Source organism: Pseudophryne corroboree, chromosome 5 (assembly GCF_028390025.1).
Source record: "Pseudophryne corroboree isolate aPseCor3 chromosome 5, aPseCor3.hap2, whole genome shotgun sequence".
NCBI lineage: Eukaryota > Metazoa > Chordata > Amphibia > Anura > Myobatrachidae > Pseudophryne > Pseudophryne corroboree.
Window position 1 is genome coordinate 107427229 of NC_086448.1, and position 19331 is coordinate 107446559.

The following is a 19331-nucleotide window of genomic DNA, read 5'->3' on the forward strand; positions in this document are numbered from 1 at the left end:
TTGTCGTTTAAATGATAATCCAGGGGAAAATCTAATTGTTCTCATGTACTAGGAAGGAATCATTTTTCCTGAACTTGCATATTCATTTTATTGGATTTTAATGTTTGCCAAAGCAGGGACTAGCAATTACTTATATACTGTACTGTACAGATGGGAGTTTTATGACAGTAAAATGAAAGGTTTGTATGCAAACTGTACTGTTCATTTAACTTAATCCATAAAAAGTCTTTTATATTTGTGCCACGCTTTTAATTTTGCATCTTATTCCAAACACCTATGAAGAGGACATGGTGTCATTCATGTTGGGTATAAAAATGATGCCAGCTGACAACAGGAATCATAAATAAAAAATAATTTTGGGTTAATTGATGAAAAGGCGATAGGGCTCTTCATCATCTCATCCTACACATTTGAGGTCTTATAGCCGCTTTCATCTGAGAAGGCCTCCGTTAGTGCCGGCATTTATAGGCAGGGCCGGCAATAGAAATCGTGGGGCCTGGTACAGTGCTATCTCTGGGACCCCCTCAGATAAATATATATATATATATATATAAGATGAAGCAGGAATCAGCGGCACTCTGCAGACTGAGTATTAGGTTAAATAGTCTTTAATTCGGTCCTACGCCGCTTCGGGGACAAAGCCCCGTCTTCAGGGACAAATCATACACGTGTATGATTTGTCCCTGAAGACGGGGCTTTGTCCCCGAAACGGCGTAGGACCGAATAAAAGACTATTTAACCTAATACTCAGTCTGCAGAGTGCCGCTGATTCCTGCTTCATCTTATTGGATCTTGCCTTTGATCGCAAAGGGCACCGCAGCAAGTATCTTTCCATACCCAATTGAGTGCCGAACCTTACCTCTATCTATCTATCTATCTATCTATCTATCTATCTATCTATCTATCTATCTATCTATCTATCTATCTATCTATCTATCTATCTATCTATCTATCTATCTATACACACACACACACAGACACAGTCAGCAGCACTCCATATCCTTACAAAAATAGTCATATCACTCGATGCCTTCCAATAGCAGCATGACCTGTTGGCAAACATAGATTCCCAGTCGTCGGCACTCACAGCTTCACATAGAAATAAAGATCAGACACCTGGCGGTTTGAGTAAACTTTATAATGTTCAAATCGACATGAAAATGTCGATTTGAACAATGAAACGTTGACGCAAAACCGCCAGGTGCCTGATCTATGTGAAGCTGTGAGTGCTGCCGACTGGGAATATATATACCTATATATTAAAGTGCAACAGAGTTCGCTGCGCTATATAAGAAACTGTCTTTTTATATATAAACAAGTTTATACCCACATATAAATATCTATACCTCTCCTTCCTCCCTTTACACACGCCACAGTCTGTGTCTCCCAGCTCCCTCACCCCATCCCAAAGCCCTCACCAATCTACTCTTACCCTGGGGAGAGACTCACCTCACACCCCACCAGAAGAGGACGGCACAGGGCACAGGAATCCTGGCCAGCGGAGCTGCTGCCATGTTCCATAACCTCCTGTAACAGAGCTGGAACCAGAAGAGCGTGTGCACACTCGCGCCGCAAAGTCACTGTGTGTGAGAGGCTCCTGTCACTCTGAGGCTGCACCCACACTGTCTACAGCTCGCAGACCTATATGGACTAGAGGGCTCACATGACTGACGCGCACTAAGTGACGTATCCTTGGGGCCCCTTTGATCCTTGGGGCCCTGGTACAGGTGTCCCCTTTGATCCCCCCTGTCACCGGCCCTGTTTATAGGGAAACGCTACCTCCAACATATAGGACCGTGTTAACAGCATTGTAGGGCCTGGGCAAAGCAATGCACTTGGGCCCCAACACATTCATTCATGGGAACCAATTAAATGTAATAATAAAATGCCTCTACTGTGGTCCTGCGCCATCTCTCAGCATGCTACCATACAGTGAATGGCTGTCAGTAGTCGGATCAGTGGATAGCTCCAGCCATCCACCAATCAGCATGCTGACAGCAATTCACTGTCTGGCTGCAGGCTGGGTGGCAGGTAGAGAATGCTGCACTCTGATTGGTGGATAGCTCCTGTCATCCACCAGTCAACATGCTGGCAGCCATTCACTTTCTGGCTGCAGGCTGGGGGGCAGGTAGAGAATGTCGCACTCTGATTAGTGGATAGGTCAAATCATACACCAATCAGTATGCTGATAGCCATTCATTGTCTGGCTGCAGGTAGAGAATGCTGCCTGGCCGCTCTGTTTGTGTGACCATCACCTGCCCCTGCTCAGAGACCCCTGGATTTGTGGGGCCCTGAGCAGCTGCCTAGTGTGCCTATACATTAAGATGGCCCTGCCAACATATAACATATAGAATAATAATACAAAACACTTTCTTTAAAATAAATCAGATATAAAATACAAAACAGAATTACACTGATAGGGCCTTATTCAGAGTCATACATGCAGAGATACAACTGTATTGCAGTTAGGGAAACATATGCAGATATTGACCAGTATTCAGAGTTACGTATGTCTATGAATCTGGTTGTGGAAGTAGTCATTACTATCATCATGTATATCAGCCCCAGCTGTATCCTTGCAGCAAGAAATGAAGTTAGTCAGATCTCTGTGTACGTTTACCACTGAGTAGCCCCCAAGTTAACCTACACACTCAATGGTCAATGTTTACATGCTAAATACATCGACATGCTGCATGTCGAGATTAGGACCATGTAGACATTCTCATTTTGACATGATGAAAGTCAACAAAACATACCCACACAGCCTACGTGCAAACATGCAGTTGCTGCCCAGTTGTTAAGAGTGCACTCAGCTGTAAATAGAGCTCAGGCTGAGCTGCCTACAATTCCCGCTCCTAAGGTGGGAACACACTGGTAGATATATCTGCCGATCAATTGATCAGCAGATATATCTATAGACGGATCGGGCAGTGTGTTGAGCATACACACTGCCCGATCCGTCGGGGACTGACGTCATGAACTGGGCGGGCGTGTACACACGCCCGCCCAGTTCAGCTGTCAATCACCACCGGCTGCCACAGCATGTTGCACACACAGCGACGCGCCAATATATTGGTAGATATATTGGCCGTCAGCTGTGCTGCAGGTCCGACGCGATACGTCTGTGAACGACGGAGTTCACAGACGTATCGACCGTACACACTGGCCAACAGACCCGCGATATATCGGCCGTTCAAGAGAACGGCCGATATATCGGCCAGTGTGTACCCACCATTAGTTGTGTATGCTCTGCTGTGGAGCACGCGCAGTGCTCTTTTATGTAAGCAGGTACCTGTGGACTATGCTAAGCAGTGCCAACTCCCGAACACTGACAGTTTCTAAATTTCTTTTAAACTTTTTGACCACCAACATCACTCCAGATATCGCACCCCAGGATGTCGTGTGAACAACAGTACTGCTAAGAGTGACACCCGCCCCCCGATTAATCACCTTTTACCTATCACGACTGCTGTGTGCTGGTCTGTATTAGGTCCAGGGAGTCGGTTTCCTCTGCCAACCAGGGGGGAAGGGTGGGAGCAATCACACTGGTCATACCCCTCCCTGGATCTGATCCTGGCCCCCCCCCCCCCCCTCCCGTGCAGCTCATAAAAAGTAATTTCTGTACTTATATTTGTAAAGGTGTTGTGATCACACCATACTTGCCCACTCTCCCGGAATGGCCGGGAGGCTACCGAGAATCGGGAGACATTCCCAGCTCCCCCAGAAGAGCAGACAAGTCTCACGATTTTTCTGTTCCCCCCTGCCTGCCACTGTATTATTTAGGCAACACCCACTTCATTACCAGGGCCCAGGAATGTTCTCTGTACCCCTTGTCAACAGCACTCTGCACAGAGAAAACCAAAAGTGTAAGGAGGGGATCATAGCTCCCCCCAAGCATTAATATGCTGATCTTTAGATGAGCAGAGGGAGCAGATCATCAGTCTGCATTAAGGGTAATGGAGTGGCAATGGCACAGGAGGGTAGTGTGGGGTTAAAGGGAGGGTAAACTTTAAAAGAGGAGGGTGGTATGGAGATGGGTGAACAAAAAAAAAAGTTTTATTGAACTGGGAAGGGGGCTTATTATTATATTGATATATAGTGATACATGGCGAGGGAGGGTACTAACACAGCGGGGACCTATAGCCACATATGAGGGGGGGGGGGGGGGGGTGCCAATGGTGATTTGATCACATCAGCAGCAAAAGATCTCTAGTATTGCCACTAGGGATCTTCTGCTGCTGGGGATACTATAGACACTGGGGGCGGAGGGTAATATTACAATGGGGGCCTATTAACATGGGGGGGGGGGAGACTTTCCAGTTAAATATTTAAATATAGCTATAAAAACATGTTCTAAATGTAATTCAATTGAAAATAAATGCACAATTTGTTTTTTTGAAAAAAAAACTTGTATCAGTTAAGTCTTTAAAATATTTAAGTACTGTAATTAATTACTTTTTCTGAGAGGAGTCTCAGTGTCCTTAGCTGCAGCAAAGCCTTATGGTTGCTAACTATGAGCCTAATTCAGACCCTCATTCCGAGTTGTTCGCTCGTTATTTTCCTTTGCATCGGTGCGATTTTCCGCTAACTGCGCATGCGCAATGTTCGCGCTGCGTCAAGTAAATTTGCTAAGAAGTTTGGTATTTTACTCACGGCATTACGAGGTTTTTTCTTCGTACTTGTGATCGGAGTGTGATTGACAGGAAGTGGGTGTTTCTGGGCGGAAACTGGACATTTTATGGGTGTGTGTGAAAAAACGCTGCCGTTCTGTGAAAAACGCGGGAGTGGCTGGAGAAACGGGGGAGTGCCTGGCCGAACGCTGGGTGTGTTTGTGACGTCAAACCAGGAACGAAACTGACTGAACTGATCGCAGTGGCAGAGTAAGTCGCGAGCTACTCAGAAACTGCTAAGAAATTTCTCTTACGTCCTAGAGGATGCTGGGGACTCCGTAAGGACCATGGGGTATAGAAGGCTCCGCAGGAGATAGGGCACCTAAAAAGAACTTTGACTATGGGTGTGCACTGGCTCCTCCCTCTATGCCCCTCCTCCAGACCTCAGTTAGATCTTGTGCCCAGAGGAGAATGGGTGCACTGCAGAGAGCTCTCCAGAGTTTTCTGTGGAAAAATAATTTTGTTAGGTTTTTTATTTTCAGGGAGTCCTGTTGGCAACAGGCTCCCTGCATCGTGGGACCGAGGAGAGAGAAGCAGAGCTGGCTTGTCAAGTTGGGCACTGCTTCTAAGGCTACTGGACACCATTAGCTCCAGAGGGAGTCGGAACACAGGTTTCACCTGGGGTTCGTCCCGGAGCCGCGCCGCCGTCCTCGTCACAGATGCCGAAGGTAGAAGCGGATAGAGAAGACAGAAGACATCTTAGGCGGCAGAAGACATCAATTCTTCATGAGGTAAGGCGCGCAGCGGTAAGCTGCGTGCCATTGCTCCCAGTCACACACACACAGAGCAGCACTGAAGGGTGCAGGGCGCAGGGGGGGGGGCTCCCTGGGCAGCAATAAACCTCACATTTTGGCACAAAACAGTGGCATTAGACTGCGGAGGCAGTAAATCGCTGATCCCCCGCCATTTTATTGAAAAATCACTGGGACCGAAGCCCGCCGTCGGGTGGGCGGGGCTTGATCCTCAGCACTAACCAGCGCCATTTTCTCCACAGAAGCTGCATGAGAAAGAAAACGCTGGCTCCCTGGTCTCTCCCCTGCTGAACACAGGCTGGAAAAAAGAGGAGGGGGGCACTTTGGCGACGCAGTGAGTGGGAATTTACATAATATATATAAAAAAGCGCTATCTGGATATATATATTTTCTTCCAGTGTTGTTAAGCGCTGGTGTGTGCTGGCATACTCTTTCTCTGTCTCTCCTTAGGACCTGGTTGGGGTTTTGTCCCCTTATAGGTTAATCCCTGTGTGTGTGGGGTGTCGGTACGTTTGTGTGTCGACATGTCTGAGGCGGAAGGCTTCTCCAAGGAGGAGGTGGAGCAAATGAGTGGTGTGTCCCTGTCGGTTGTGCCGACTCCAGATTGGATGGACATGTGGCATACGTTGCATGCAAGTGTGGCATCTTTACATAAAAGGCTTGATAAGGCTGTTTTAGGGGGGACATCAGGCGGTCAATCCTCAGATTGGACCGACTCACAGGGCCCGTCGGGGTCTCAAAAGCGTCCCTTAACACAGGACACTACTACCGACACGGATTCTGATTCCAGTGTCGACTATGACGAAGTAAAATTGCACCCTAGGCTGACTAAAACCATTCAGTGCATGATTGTGGCAATAAGGGATGTGTTGCATATTGTGGATGAACCCTCGGTCCCCGACACAAGGGTACACATGTTTAAGGAAAAGAAACAGATTATTAATTTTCCCACATCTCATGAATTAAATGAGTTCTTTGGAAAAGCTTGGGAGACTCCGGATAAGAGACCGCAGATCCCCAAAAGAATTTTTATGGCATACCCTTTCCCTAAGCAGGACAGGGAGATTTGGGAATCACCCCCCACTGTGTACAAGGCCCTGACGCGCTTGTCCAAGAAAGTGGCGCTATCGTCTCCTGACACAGCGGCCCTTAAGGACCCTGCAGATCGCAGGCAAGAAACTACATTAAAGGGTATTTATTCTCATACGGGTGCTGTGTTAAGACCGACGATTGCGTCGGCATGGGTGTGTAGCGCAATTGCAGCTTGGACAGATGAGCTGACAGATCAATTTGATACTATGGATAAGGATACTATATTCCTAACTCTAGCCCATATAAAAGACGCAGTCTTATTTATGAGGGATGCTCAAAGGGACATTGGATTGCTAGCTTCTAGGGCCAATGCCATGTCTATCTCAGCGAGAAGATCCTTATGGACTCGCCAATGGACGGGTGATGCGGATTCCAAAAAACATATGGAAGTACTACCCTATAAGGGTGATGTATTGTTTGGGGATGGGCTGACGGACCTGGTTTCCACAGCTACAGCAGGTAAATCAAATTTTTTACCATATATTCCCCAACAGCAAAAGAAAGCAACACCCTATCAGATGCAGTCCTTTCGGTCGCACAAGTCCAAAAGAGGTCGGGGATCCTCTTTCCTCGCCAGAGGTAAGGGCAGAGGCAAGAGAGCACCTGCTTCGGCAGGTGCCCAGGAACAAAATTCCTCCCAGGCTGCTCCAAAAACCACAGCATGACGCTGGGACTCCCCTGAGGGAGTCCGCACCGGTGGGGGCACATCTTCGACTTTTCAGTCAGGCCTGGGTCAGTTCGGACCTAAATCCCTGGGTGTTGGAAATAGTTTCCCAGGGTTACAAATTGGAATTCGAGGATGTGCCCCCGAGCCGATTTTTCAAATCGGCCCTACCAGCTTCCACATCGGAAAGGGATGTAGTGTTAGCTGCAATTCAAACGCTGTGTATACAGCAAGTGATAATCAAGGTTCCCCTGCACCAGCAGGGAAGAGGTTACTATTCAACCCTATTTGTGGTCCCGAAACCGGACGGTACGGTCAGACCGATTTTAAATCTGAAATCCCTAAACCTGTACATAAAAAGATTCAAATTCAAAATGGAATCTCTCAGAGCAATAATAGCCAACATGGAGGAGGGGGAGTTTATGGTGTCTCTGGACATAAAGGATGCGTACCTTCATGTCCCCATATATGCCCCCCATCAGGAACACCTGAGATTCGCTATACAGGATTGTCATTACCAATTTCAGACGTTGCCGTTTGGACTTTCCACGGCCCCGAGGATTTTCACCAAGATAATGGCGGAAATGATGGTGGTCCTGCGCAAGCATGGAGTCACAATTATCCCATACTTGGACGATCTCCTGATAAAAGCGAGATCAAGGGAGAAATTGCTGAGCAGTGTGGCGCTCCGTCTGAGAGTGCTCCAGCAACACGGTTGGATTCTAAATCTACCGAAGTCACAGTTGTTTCCGACAACTCGACTACCGTTCCTAGGTATGATACTGGATACGGAACAAATGAAGGTCTTTCTCCCAATAGAGAAAGCCCAAGACATCCAGAACATGGTCAGAGACCTGCTTAAACCGAAAAGGGTGTCAGTTCACCAATGCACTTGAGTTCTGGGGAAAATGGTGGCGGCCTACGAGGCCATTCCCTTCGGAAGGTTCCATGCAAGGACTTTTCAATGGGACCTTCTGGACAAGTGGTCCGGGTCCCATCTGCACTTACATCGGAAAATAACTCTGTCCCCAGAGACCAGAGTGTCCCTCCTGTGGTGGTTGCAAAGTGCTCACCTGCTGGAGGGTCGCCGGTTCGGGATTCAGGACTGGATCCTGGTTACCACGGACGCGAGCCTCCGAGGATGGGGAGCGGTCATACAGGGAAAGACTTTTCAGGGTCTTTGGTCAGACCAGGAGTCCTGTCTACACATCAATGTGTTGGAACTCAGGGCTATTTACAACGGCCTTCGACAAGCGGAGAGTTTTCTTCGAAACCTACCGGTTCTGATTCAATCAGACAATGTCACAGCAGTAGCTCATGTGAACCGCCAAGGCGGGACAAGAAGCAGAGTCTCGATGGCGGAAGCCACAAGGATACTTCGCTGGGCGGAAAAATCATGTAAGCGCTCTGTCGGCTGTCTTCATTCCGGGAGTGGACAACTGGGAAGCAGACTTCCTCAGCAGACACGATCTCCATCCAGGAGAGTGGGGACTTCATCAAGAAGTCTTTGCAGACGTAACACGTCTTTGGGGAACTCCTCAAATAGACATGATGGCGTCACGCCTCAACAAAAAACTTCGGAGGTATTGCGCAAGGTCTCGGGACCCTCAGGCAGTAGCAGTAGACGCACTGGTAACACCGTGGGTGTTCGAATTGGTCTACGTGTTTCCTCCTCTTCCTCTCATCACGAAAGTGTTGAGGATCATAAGACAAAGAAGAGTACAGACGATACTCGTTGTTCCAGACTGGCCTCGAAGGGCCTGGTACTCGGATCTACAAGAGATGCTCACAGGAGACCCCTGGCCTCTTCCTCTGAGGGAAGACCTGTTGCAGCAGGGGCCCTGTGTATTTCAAGACTTACCGCGGTTACGTTTGACGGCATGGCGGTTGAACGCCGAATCCTAGCGAAAAAGGGGATTCCGGAAGAGGTCATCCCTACTTTAATAAAGGCTAGGAAGGAGGTGACGATAAAACATTATCACCGTATCTGGCGAAAGTATGTGTCTTGGTGTGAGACCAAGAATTCACCTACGGAAGATTTTCATCTGGGTCGTCTTCTCCACTTCCTACAGACAGGAGTGGATATGGGCCTGAAATTAGGCTCGGTTAAGGTACAGATTTCGGCCCTCTCGATTTTCTTTCAGAAGGAATTGGCTTCTCTTCCAGAACTCCAGACGTTTGTAAAGGGAGTGCTGCACATCCAGCCCCCTTTTGTGCCTCCAGTGGCACCATGGGACCTGAACATGGTGTTGCAGTTCCTAAAATCACACTGGTTTGAACCGCTTAACAAGGTTGAGTTGAAATTTCTTACCTGGAAGGTGGTCATGTTGTTGGCCTTAGCATCAGCAAGACGAGTGTCAGAATTGACGGCTCTCTCACACAAGAGCCCCTACTTGATTTTTCATGTGGATCGAGCTGAATTGAGGACACGTCCGCAATTTTTGCCTAAAGTGGTTTCTCTAACGTCCTAGTGGATGCTGGAGACTCCGTAAGGACCATGGGGAATAGACGGGCTCCGCAGGAGACAGGGCACTTTAAGAAAGAATTTGGATACTGGTGTGCTCTGGCTCATCCCTCTATGTCCCTCCTCCAGACCTCAGTTTGAATCTGTGCCCGGACGAGCTGGGTGCTACTTAGTGAGCTCTCCTGAGCTTGCTAGAAAGAAAGTATTTTGTTAGGTTTTTTTATTTTCAGAGAGATCTGCTGGCAACAGACTCTCTGCTACGTGGGACTGAGGGGAGAGAAGCAGCCCTACTCACAGAAGATAGGTCCTGCTTCTTAGGCTACTGGACACCATTAGCTCCAGAGGGATCGTACACAGGATCGCACCCTTGGTCGTCCGATCCCGGAGCCGCGCCGCCGTCCCCCTCGCAGAGCCAGAAGTCAGAAGCGGTGTCTGAAGCAAGAAGACGTCAAAATCGGCGGCAGAAGACTCCAGTCTTCATATGAGGTAGCGCACAGCACTGCAGCTGTGCGCCATTGCTCCCACACTAACCCACACACTCCGGTCACTGTAGGGTGCAGGGCGCGGGGGGGGGGGGGGGGGGGGCGCGCCCTGGGCAGCAATTAAGAACCTCTTGGCAAAAAGGCAGCATATATACAGTTGGGCACTGTATATATGCATGGGCCCCCGCCATATTTTTACACATAAACGCGGGACAGAAGCCCGCTGCTGAGGGGGCGGGGCTTCTTCCTCAGCACTCACCAGCGACATTTTCTCTCCACAGCTCCGCTGAGAGGAAGCTCCCCAGGCTCTCCCCTGCAAAATCACGGTAGAAGAGGGTAAAAAGAGAGGGGGGGGCACATTTGGCGCAAAAACAATATATACAGCAGCTACTGGGTTAACACTAAGTTACTGTGTGACTCCTGGGACATATAGCGCTGGGGTGTGTGCGGGCATACTCTCTCTCTGTCTCTCCAAAGGGCCTTGTGGGGGAACTGTCTTCAAAAAGAGCATCCCCTGTGTGTGTGGTGTGTCGGTACGCTTGTGTCGGCATGTTTGACGAGGAAGGCTATGTGGAAGCAGAGCGGGAGCAAATGAATGTGGGGTCACCGCCGACGGCGCCGACACCCGATTGGATGGATATGTGGAAGGTTTTAAATGATAATGTTACTTCCTTGCATAAAAGGTTGGATAAAGCAGAAGCCTTGGGACAGCCGGGGTCTCAGCCCATGCCTGATCCTATGTCGCAGAGGCCGTCAGGGTCTCAGAAGCGCCCACTATCCCAAATTGTTGACACAGATGTCGACACGGATTCTGACTCCAGTGTCGATGGCGATGATGCAAAGTTACAGCCTAAAATGGCTAAAGCCATCCATTACATGATTATAGCAATGAAGGATGTGTTGCACATCACAGAGGAAACCCCAGTCCCTGACAAGAGGGTTTATATGTATGGGGAAAAAAGGCAAGAGGTGACCTTTCCCCCTTCACATGAGTTAAATGAGTTATGTGAAAAGGCTTGGGAATTTCCAGATAGAAAACTGCAAATTTCCAAACGGATGCTTATGGCGTATCCTTTCCTGCCAACGGACAGGTTACGCTGGGAATCCTCCCCTAGGGTAGACAAAGCTTTAACACGCTTATCCAAGAGGGTAGCCCTGCCGTCACAGGATACGGCCACTCTAAAAGATGCTGCGGATAGAAAGCAGGAGGGTATCCTGAAGTCCATTTATACACATTCAGGTACCCTACTAAGGCCGGCGATTGCGTCGGCCTGGATGTGTAGTGCGGTAGCAGCATGGACAGATACCTTATCTGAGGAACTTGATACCTTGGACAAGGATACTATAGTACTGACCCTGGGGCATATAAAAGACGCTGTCCTATATATGAGAGATGCCCAAAGAGACATTAGCCTACTGGGCTCTAGAATAAATGCAATGTCGATTTCTGCCAGAAGGGTCCTGTGGACTCGGCAATGGACAGGCGATGCCGACTCAAAAAGGCACATGGAGGTTTTACCTTACAAGGGTGAGGAATTGTTTGGGGACGGTCTCTCAGACCTGGTCTCCACAGCTACGGCTGGAAAGTCAAATTTTTTGCCATATATTCCCTCACAACCTAAGAAAGCACCGTATTACCAAATGCAGTCCTTTCGATCACAAAGAGGCAAGAAAGTACGAGGTGCGTCCTTTCCTGCCAGAGGCAGGGGTAGAGGAAAGAAGCTGCACAATACAGCTAGTTCCCAGGAACAGAAGTCCTCCCCGGCTTCCACTAAATCCACCGCATGACGCTGGGGCTCCACAGGCGGAGCTAGGCCCGGTGGGGGCGCGTCTCCGAATTTTCAGCCACAAGTGGGTTCACTCCCAGGTGGATCCCTGGGCTATAGAGATTGTGTCTCAGGGATACAAGCTGGAATTCGAAGAGATGCCCCCTCACCGTTACCTCAAATCGGCCCTGCCAGCTTCCCCCTTAGAGAGGGAAATAGTGTTAGCTGCAATTCACAAATTGTATCTCCAGCAGGTGGTGGTAAAGGTTCCCCTCCTTCAACAGGGAAGGGGTTACTATTCAACCATGTTTGTGGTACCGAAACCGGACGGTTCGGTCAGACCCATATTGAATTTAAAATCCCTGAACATATACCTGAAAAGGTTCAAGTTCAAGATGGAATCGCTCAGAGCGGTCATCGCAAGCCTGGTAGGGGGGGATTTTATGGTGTCTCTGGACATAAAGGATGCTTACCTTCATGTCCCCATTTATCCACCTCATCAGGCGTACCTCAGATTTGTGGTACAGGATTGTCATTACCAATTCCAGACGTTGCCGTTTGGTCTCTCCACAGCACCGAGAATATTTACCAAGGTAATGGCGGAGATGATGGTGCTCCTGCGGAAGCAAGGGGTCACAATTATCCCATACTTGGATGATCTCCTCATAAAGGCGAGGTCCAGAGAGCAGTTGCTGATCAGCGTAGCACGCTCTCGGGAAGTGTTACAGCAGCACGGCTGGATTCTAAATATTCCAAAGTCGCAGTTGATTCCTACGACTCGTCTGCCATTCCTGGGCATGATTCTGGACACAGACCAGAAGAGGGATTATCTCCCGATGGAGAAGGCTCAGGAGCTCATGACACTGGTCAGAGACCTATTAAAACCAAAACAGGTGTCGGTACATCACTGCACGCGAGTCCTGGGAAAGATGGTGGCATCATACGAGGCCATTCCCTTGGCAGGTTCCATGCGAGGACCTTTCAGTGGGATCTGTTGGACAAGTGGTCCGGATCACATCTACAGATGCATCGGCTGATCACCCTGTACCCCAGGGCCAGAGTGTCTCTCCTGTGGTGGCTGCAGAGTGCTCACCTTCTCGAGGGCCGCAGATTCGGCATTCAGGACTGGGTCCTGGTGACCACGGACGCAAGCCTCCGAGGGTGGGGAGCAGTCACACAGGGAAGAAATTTCCAAGGTCTGTGGTCAAGTCAGGAGACTTGTCTTCACATAAACATCCTGGAACTGAGGGCAATATACAACGCCCTACGACAAGCGGAGACCCTGCTTCACGACCGACCGGTGCTGATTCAGTCAGACAACATCACCGCAGTGGCTCATGTAAACCGCCAAGGCGGCACAAGGAGCAGGGTGGCGATGGCGGAAGCCACCAGAATTCTTCGCTGGGCGGAGAATCACGTAACTGCACTGTCAGCAGTGTTCATTCCGGGAGTGGACAACTGGGAAGCAGACTTCCTCAGCAGGCACGACCTCCACCCGGGAGAGTGGGGACTTCATCAAGAAGTCTTCACGCAGATTGCAAGTCGGTGGGAACTGCCACAAGTAGACATGATGGCATCCCGCCTCAACAAAAAGCTACAGAGGTATTGCGCCAGGTCAAGAGACCCTCAGGCGATAGCTGTAGACGCTAAAGTGACACCGTGGGTGTTCCAGTCGGTCTATGTATTTCCTCCTCTTCCTCTCATACCCAAGGTGCTGAGAATCATAAGAAGAAGAGGAGTGAGAACAATACTCATTGTTCCGGATTGGCCAAGAAGGACTTGGTATCCAGAGCTGCAAGAAATGCTCACAGAGGACCCATGGCCTCTGCCTCTAAGACAGTACTTGTTGCAACAGGGGCCCTATCTGTTCCAAGACTTACCGCGGCTGCGTTTGACGGCATGGCGGTTGAACGCCGGATCCTAGCAGAAAAAGGCATTCCGGAGGAGGTTATTCCTACGTTGATAAAGGCTAGGAAGGACGTGACGGCTAAACATTATCACTGTATATGGCGAAAATATGTTGCTTGGTGTGAGGCCAGGAATGCCCCACCGGAGGAATTCCAGCTGGGCCGTTTCCTTCACTTCCTACAGTCGGGAGAGACTTTGGGCCTAAAATTGGGTTCCATTAAGGTCCAGATTTCGGCCCTATCCATTTTCTTTCAAAAAGAACTGGCTTCTCTTCCTGAAGTTCAGACGTTTGTGAAGGGAGTGCTGCATATTCAGCCCCCTTTTGTGCCTCCAGTGGCACCTTGGGATCTTAACGTGGTGTTGAGTTTCCTGAAGTCACACTGGTTTGAGCCACTTAAAACCGTGGAGTTAAAATTTCTCACGTGGAAGGTGGTCATGCTATTAGCCTTGGCTTCAGCTAGGCGTGTGTCAGAATTAGCGGCTTTGTCACATAAAAGCCCCTATCTGGTTTTCCATATGGACAGGGCGGAATTGCGGACCCGTCCGCAATTTCTGCCAAAAGTGGTGTCATCTTTTCATATAAACCAACCTATTGTGGTGCCTGTGGCTACTCGTGACTTGGAGGATTCCGAGTTACTAGATGTGGTCAGGGCTTTGAAGGTTTATGTAGCCAGAACGGCTAGAGTCAGGAAAACTGAGTCACTGTTTATCCTGTATGCACCCAACAAGCTGGGTGCTCCTGCTTCAAAGCAAACTATTGCTCGCTGGATCTGTAACACGATTCAGCAGGCTCATTCTGCGGCGGGATTGCCGCTGCCATAATCAGTAAAAGCCCATTCCACAAGGAAGGTGGGCTCTTCTTGGGCGGCTGCCCGAGGGGTCTCGGCATTACAGCTTTGCCGAGCAGCTACTTGGTCGGGTTCAAACACTTTTGCAAAGTTCTACAAGTTTGATACCCTGGCTGAGGAGGACCTTGTGTTTGCTCATTCGGTGCTGCAGAGTCATCCGCACTCTCCCGCCCGTTTGGGAGCTTTGGTATAATCCCCATGGTCCTTACGGAGTCCCCAGCATCCACTAGGACGTTAGAGAAAATAAGATTTTACTTACCGGTAAATCTATTTCTCGTAGTCCGTAGTGGATGCTGGGCGCCCGTCCCAAGTGCGGACTTTTTTCTGCAATGCTTGTATATAGTGCTTAAATAAGGGTTATGTTGGTTGCATCAGGGTTGATCTGATGCTCCGTTGTTGTTCATACTGTTAACTGGGTAAGTTTATCACAAGTTATACGGTGTGATTGGTGTGACTGGTATGAGTCTTGCCCTGGATTCCAAAATCCTTTCCTTGTACTGTCAGCTCTTCCGGGCACAGTTTCTTTAACTGAGGTCTGGAGGAGGGACATAGAGGGAGGAGCCAGAGCACACCAGTATCCTAATTCTTTCTTAAAGTGCCCTGTCTCCTGCGGAGCCCGTCTATTCCCCATGGTCCTTACGGAGTCCCCAGCATCCACTACGGACTACGAGAAATAGATTTACCGGTAAGTAAAATCTTATTTTCGTCGTTCCATATGAAATCAACCTATTGTGGTGCCTGTGGCTACCTGGTGACCTGGAGGTTTCCAGATCCCTGGACGTAGTCAGGGCCTTAAAGATTTATGTAGCCAGGACGGCTAGAATTAGGAAAACAGAGGCTCTGTTTGTCCTGTATGCGGCCAATAAGATTGGCGTTCCTGCTTCAAAGCAGACTATTGCTCGCTGGATCTGTAATACGATTCAGCAGGCTCACTCTACGGCTGGATTGCCGGTACCAAATTCGGTTAAGGCCCATTCCACTAGGAAGGTGGGCTCTTCTTGGGCGGCTGCCCGAGGCGTCTCGGCTTTACAGCTTTGCCGAGTGGCGACTTGGTCGGGGTCAATCACTTTTGCTAAATTCTACAAGTTTGATACCCTGGCTGATGAGGACCTAGCGTTTGCTCAGTCGGTGCTGCAGAGTCATACGCACTCTCCCGCCCGATTGGGTGCTTTGTTATAAACCCCATGGTCCTTACGGAGTCCCCAGCATCCTCTAGGACGTAAGAGAAAATAAGATTTTAAACCTACCGGTAAATCTATTTCTCCTAGTCCGTAGAGGATGCTGGACGCCCGTCCCAGTGCGGAAACTCTGCAAGACTTGTATATAGTTGTTGCTTACATAAGGGTTATGTTACAGTTGACATCGGTCTTGGACCGTTACTGTTGTTTTTGTTCATACTGTTAACTGGTTATGTATGATCCAGGTTACATGGTATGATTGGTGTGGGCTGGTATGAATCTTGCCCTTGGATTGCTAAATCCTGCCTTGTATTGTCCATCTCCTCTGGGCACAGTTCTCTAACTGAGGTCTGGAGGAGGGGCATAGAGGGAGGAGCCAGTGCACACCCATAGTCAAAGTTCTTTTTAGGTGCCCTATCTCCTGCTGAGCCCGTCTATACCCCATGGTCCTTACGGAGTCCCCAGCATCCTCTACGGACTAGGAGAATTAGATTTACCGGTAGGTTTAAAATCTAATTTTCTATTCGCAATTTTGCGAATCTTTCGTTCGCAATTCTGCTAAGCTAAGATTCACTCCCAGAGGGCGGCGGCTTAGCGTGTGCACTGCTGCGAAAAGCGGCTAGCGAGCGAACAACTCGGAATGAGGGCCTCAGACCTGATCACAGCAGCAAATTTGTTAGCTAATGGGCAAATCCATGGGCCTATTTTAGACCTGATCGTAGCAGCAAATTTGTCTAGCGAGCGATCAGGTCTGAATTACCCCCATGGTTTTGCCCAAGTGCTAACAAATTTGTTGCTGCGATCAACTCTGAATTAGCCCCCCCCCCCCCCCCCCCCATGTGCACTGCAGGTGTGGCAGATATAACATGTGCAGAGAGAGTTAGATTTGGGTGGGTTATTTTGTTTCTGTGCAGGGTAAATACTGGCTGCCTTATTTTTACACTGCAATTTAGTTTTCAGTTTGAACACACCCCACCCAAATCGAACTCTTTCTGCACAAGTTACATCTGCCCCACCTGCAGTGCATATGGCAGCTATCAAACTTGCTGTTGCGATCAGGTCTGAATTAGGCCCTAAATTGCAAACTGAGACATATCTATACTCCAGATTAGCCCAAGTGTTTTGCTGATGCTTCTTGAAAGTACTTTAAAATAAGCACCTTAATTAAATAATTAACTTTTTTTATTTATTTTTTTCATAAAGAAAATTTTAGAAGATGTGACTTTGAATCTGGCTTTTGTGATTGGAAACCAATAAACACAAATGGCACAGTCTGGAAACTAATCAATGGGAAGACACACCGTGACATGCTGATAACTAGAGACCACACAACTAATAGAGAATATGGTAAGAGTCCAAAACGTATTAACATAACATCGGTGGAGTGTTGGAAATATGCCTGTCTTCAGCTGAATATCTTCTGATTACTAATCGTCACTTAGATTGATTCTAATTAGCTGCGGTTGGCCGTAGTGCATTGATTCATAATTAATTATTCTCCCCCTTTTCCTTTTCTTTATTCCATATACCCAATTTATGCCATATTGGCATTTATTGCTATCAATTTCTTTTCTTGCACATCTGTGCCAAGGTGCTCTATCATCCAGTTTTGGTCACTATTTGGGAAGTGACCATTTTCAGTGAAGCCTCATTCTGGACAGCAGAAGCACTATTCTATTTATCGTGAATTAGTACTCTCTCATCCAGCTGTTTACGGCCATACTCCACAGGAGACGCCTAATCTCGTCTGATCTTGGAAGCAAAGCTCTGGTAGGCCTGGTCAGTACCTGGTGGGAGACTGCCAAGGAACACCAGGTGCAGTAAACTGTGCTGGAAAGCAGAAGGAACATTCCCTTACTCTTGTTTCTTTTCTTCCTTCAACAGTGCTAATAGATTAATCTCTATAGGGATTATAGGAGAACATTTTAGTCTCTCTTTAAATTTATGGTGGCTTTAGTCCACTCTTCATGGCTCAATCAATAATCTGTCAATAATTATTATTTACCTAGCAGGCTATACATCTCTGTCTATCCTGCTGCATCAAAATGCCTATGGTGACACCACTGTCAAATATTTATACAGTAGGTGAACCAATACTACATTAGGCAACAAACTATTTAATCCACTGGTGCCAATACTGATATACGGGATATCATTATTGGAGATTTTTAGCTATCTATTTGTTGTCAGTGGACACATGTTAAGCTACTCCTGCCATTATACAAAATAATTTTTCACCTTGGCAGTATTTACTGTCCATCAGCCTTATATATTTTTCATTTTAGATTTTTCTTGTCAGTCACACCTTATTTTATATGATTCATAATAAAGGTTAAATTTTATTGTCTATCAATTTTTCAGATAAGAGTGCCCCAGCATAGAGACTTTCTTTTTTCTTTTTCTTTCTAATGCAAACTTACTGACTCAGGGAGCACCACCGATGGTATATTCACACACACGGGTATATTTACTAAGGTCCCGATTTTGACCGAGATGACGTTTTTTCTTCAAAGTGTCATCTCGGGAATTTACTAAGCAAAAATCTCAGCAGTGATGAGGGCATTCGTAATATTTTGGAAGTCCTAGGAAAAAATTACGAATCAATACACCATCGGTCAAATACGCCTGCAATTTGGTAGAAATCGGTAATTTACTAAAAAGTGCAAATCACAAACACTGCCGACAATAGCCAAACACTGCCGTGCTGAGATACAATTCGTGAAAAAGTGCTAAAAAAACCCAGACCTGCTTTTTTTCCCCGTGTTTGGATAGGCATGCACGGATCCATGAGATCCGTGCATGTTTATCAGTGGGAAGGGGATGGGAAAGTGTTATTTTTTTTTTTTTTAAATGCGTGGGGTCCCCCCTCCTAAGCAAAACCAGCCTCGGGCTCTTTGAGCCGGCCCTGGTTGAAAAAATATGGGGAAAAAAATGATAGGGGTTCCCCCATATTTAAGCAACCAGCACCGGGCTCTGCGCCTGGTCCTGGTTCCAAAAATACGGGGGACAAAAAGCGTAGGGGTCCCCCGTATTTCTGAAACCAGCACCGGGCTCCACTAGCCAGATACATAATGCCACAGCCGGGGGACACTTTTATCTAGGTCCCTGCGGCCCTGGCATTACATAACCAACTAGTCACCCCTGGCCGGGGTACCCTGGAGGAGTGGGGACCCCTTCAATCAAGGGGTCCCCCCCCTCCAGCCACCCAAGGGCCAGGGGTGAAGCCCGAGGCTGTCCCCCCCATCCAAGGGCTGCGGATGGGAGGCTGATAGCCTTTTTGTCAAAAAATGAATATTGTTTTTAGTAGCAGTACTACAAGTCCCAGCAAGACTCCCCCGCAAGCTGGTACTTGGAGAACCACAAGTACCAGCATGCGGAGGAAAACCGGGCCCTTTTTCAACCGGAGCCGCTATTCCCCATGGTCCTTACGGAGTCCCCAGCATCAATGAAAGGGTTCTGGGAAAAATGGTGGCTTCCTACGAAGCAATCCCATTCGGCAGATTTTCC

At 48.2% G+C, this 19331-nt stretch overlaps 1 protein-coding gene and 1 pseudogene across 1 annotated transcript in view; both read left to right on the plus strand.

Annotated features, from left to right (window-relative positions):
• Positions 1 to 19331, plus strand: part of MALRD1 (MAM and LDL receptor class A domain containing 1) — a 1363691-nt gene that overhangs the window by 195468 nt on the left and 1148892 nt on the right. Inside the window, exon 8 of the mRNA XM_063925153.1 lies at positions 17028 to 17171. Coding sequence (XP_063781223.1) covers positions 17028 to 17171 — 144 coding nt within the window. The remainder of the gene's footprint in view (positions 1 to 17027; positions 17172 to 19331) is intronic.
• On the plus strand, positions 17534 to 17651 carry LOC134930276 (5S ribosomal RNA; annotated as a pseudogene).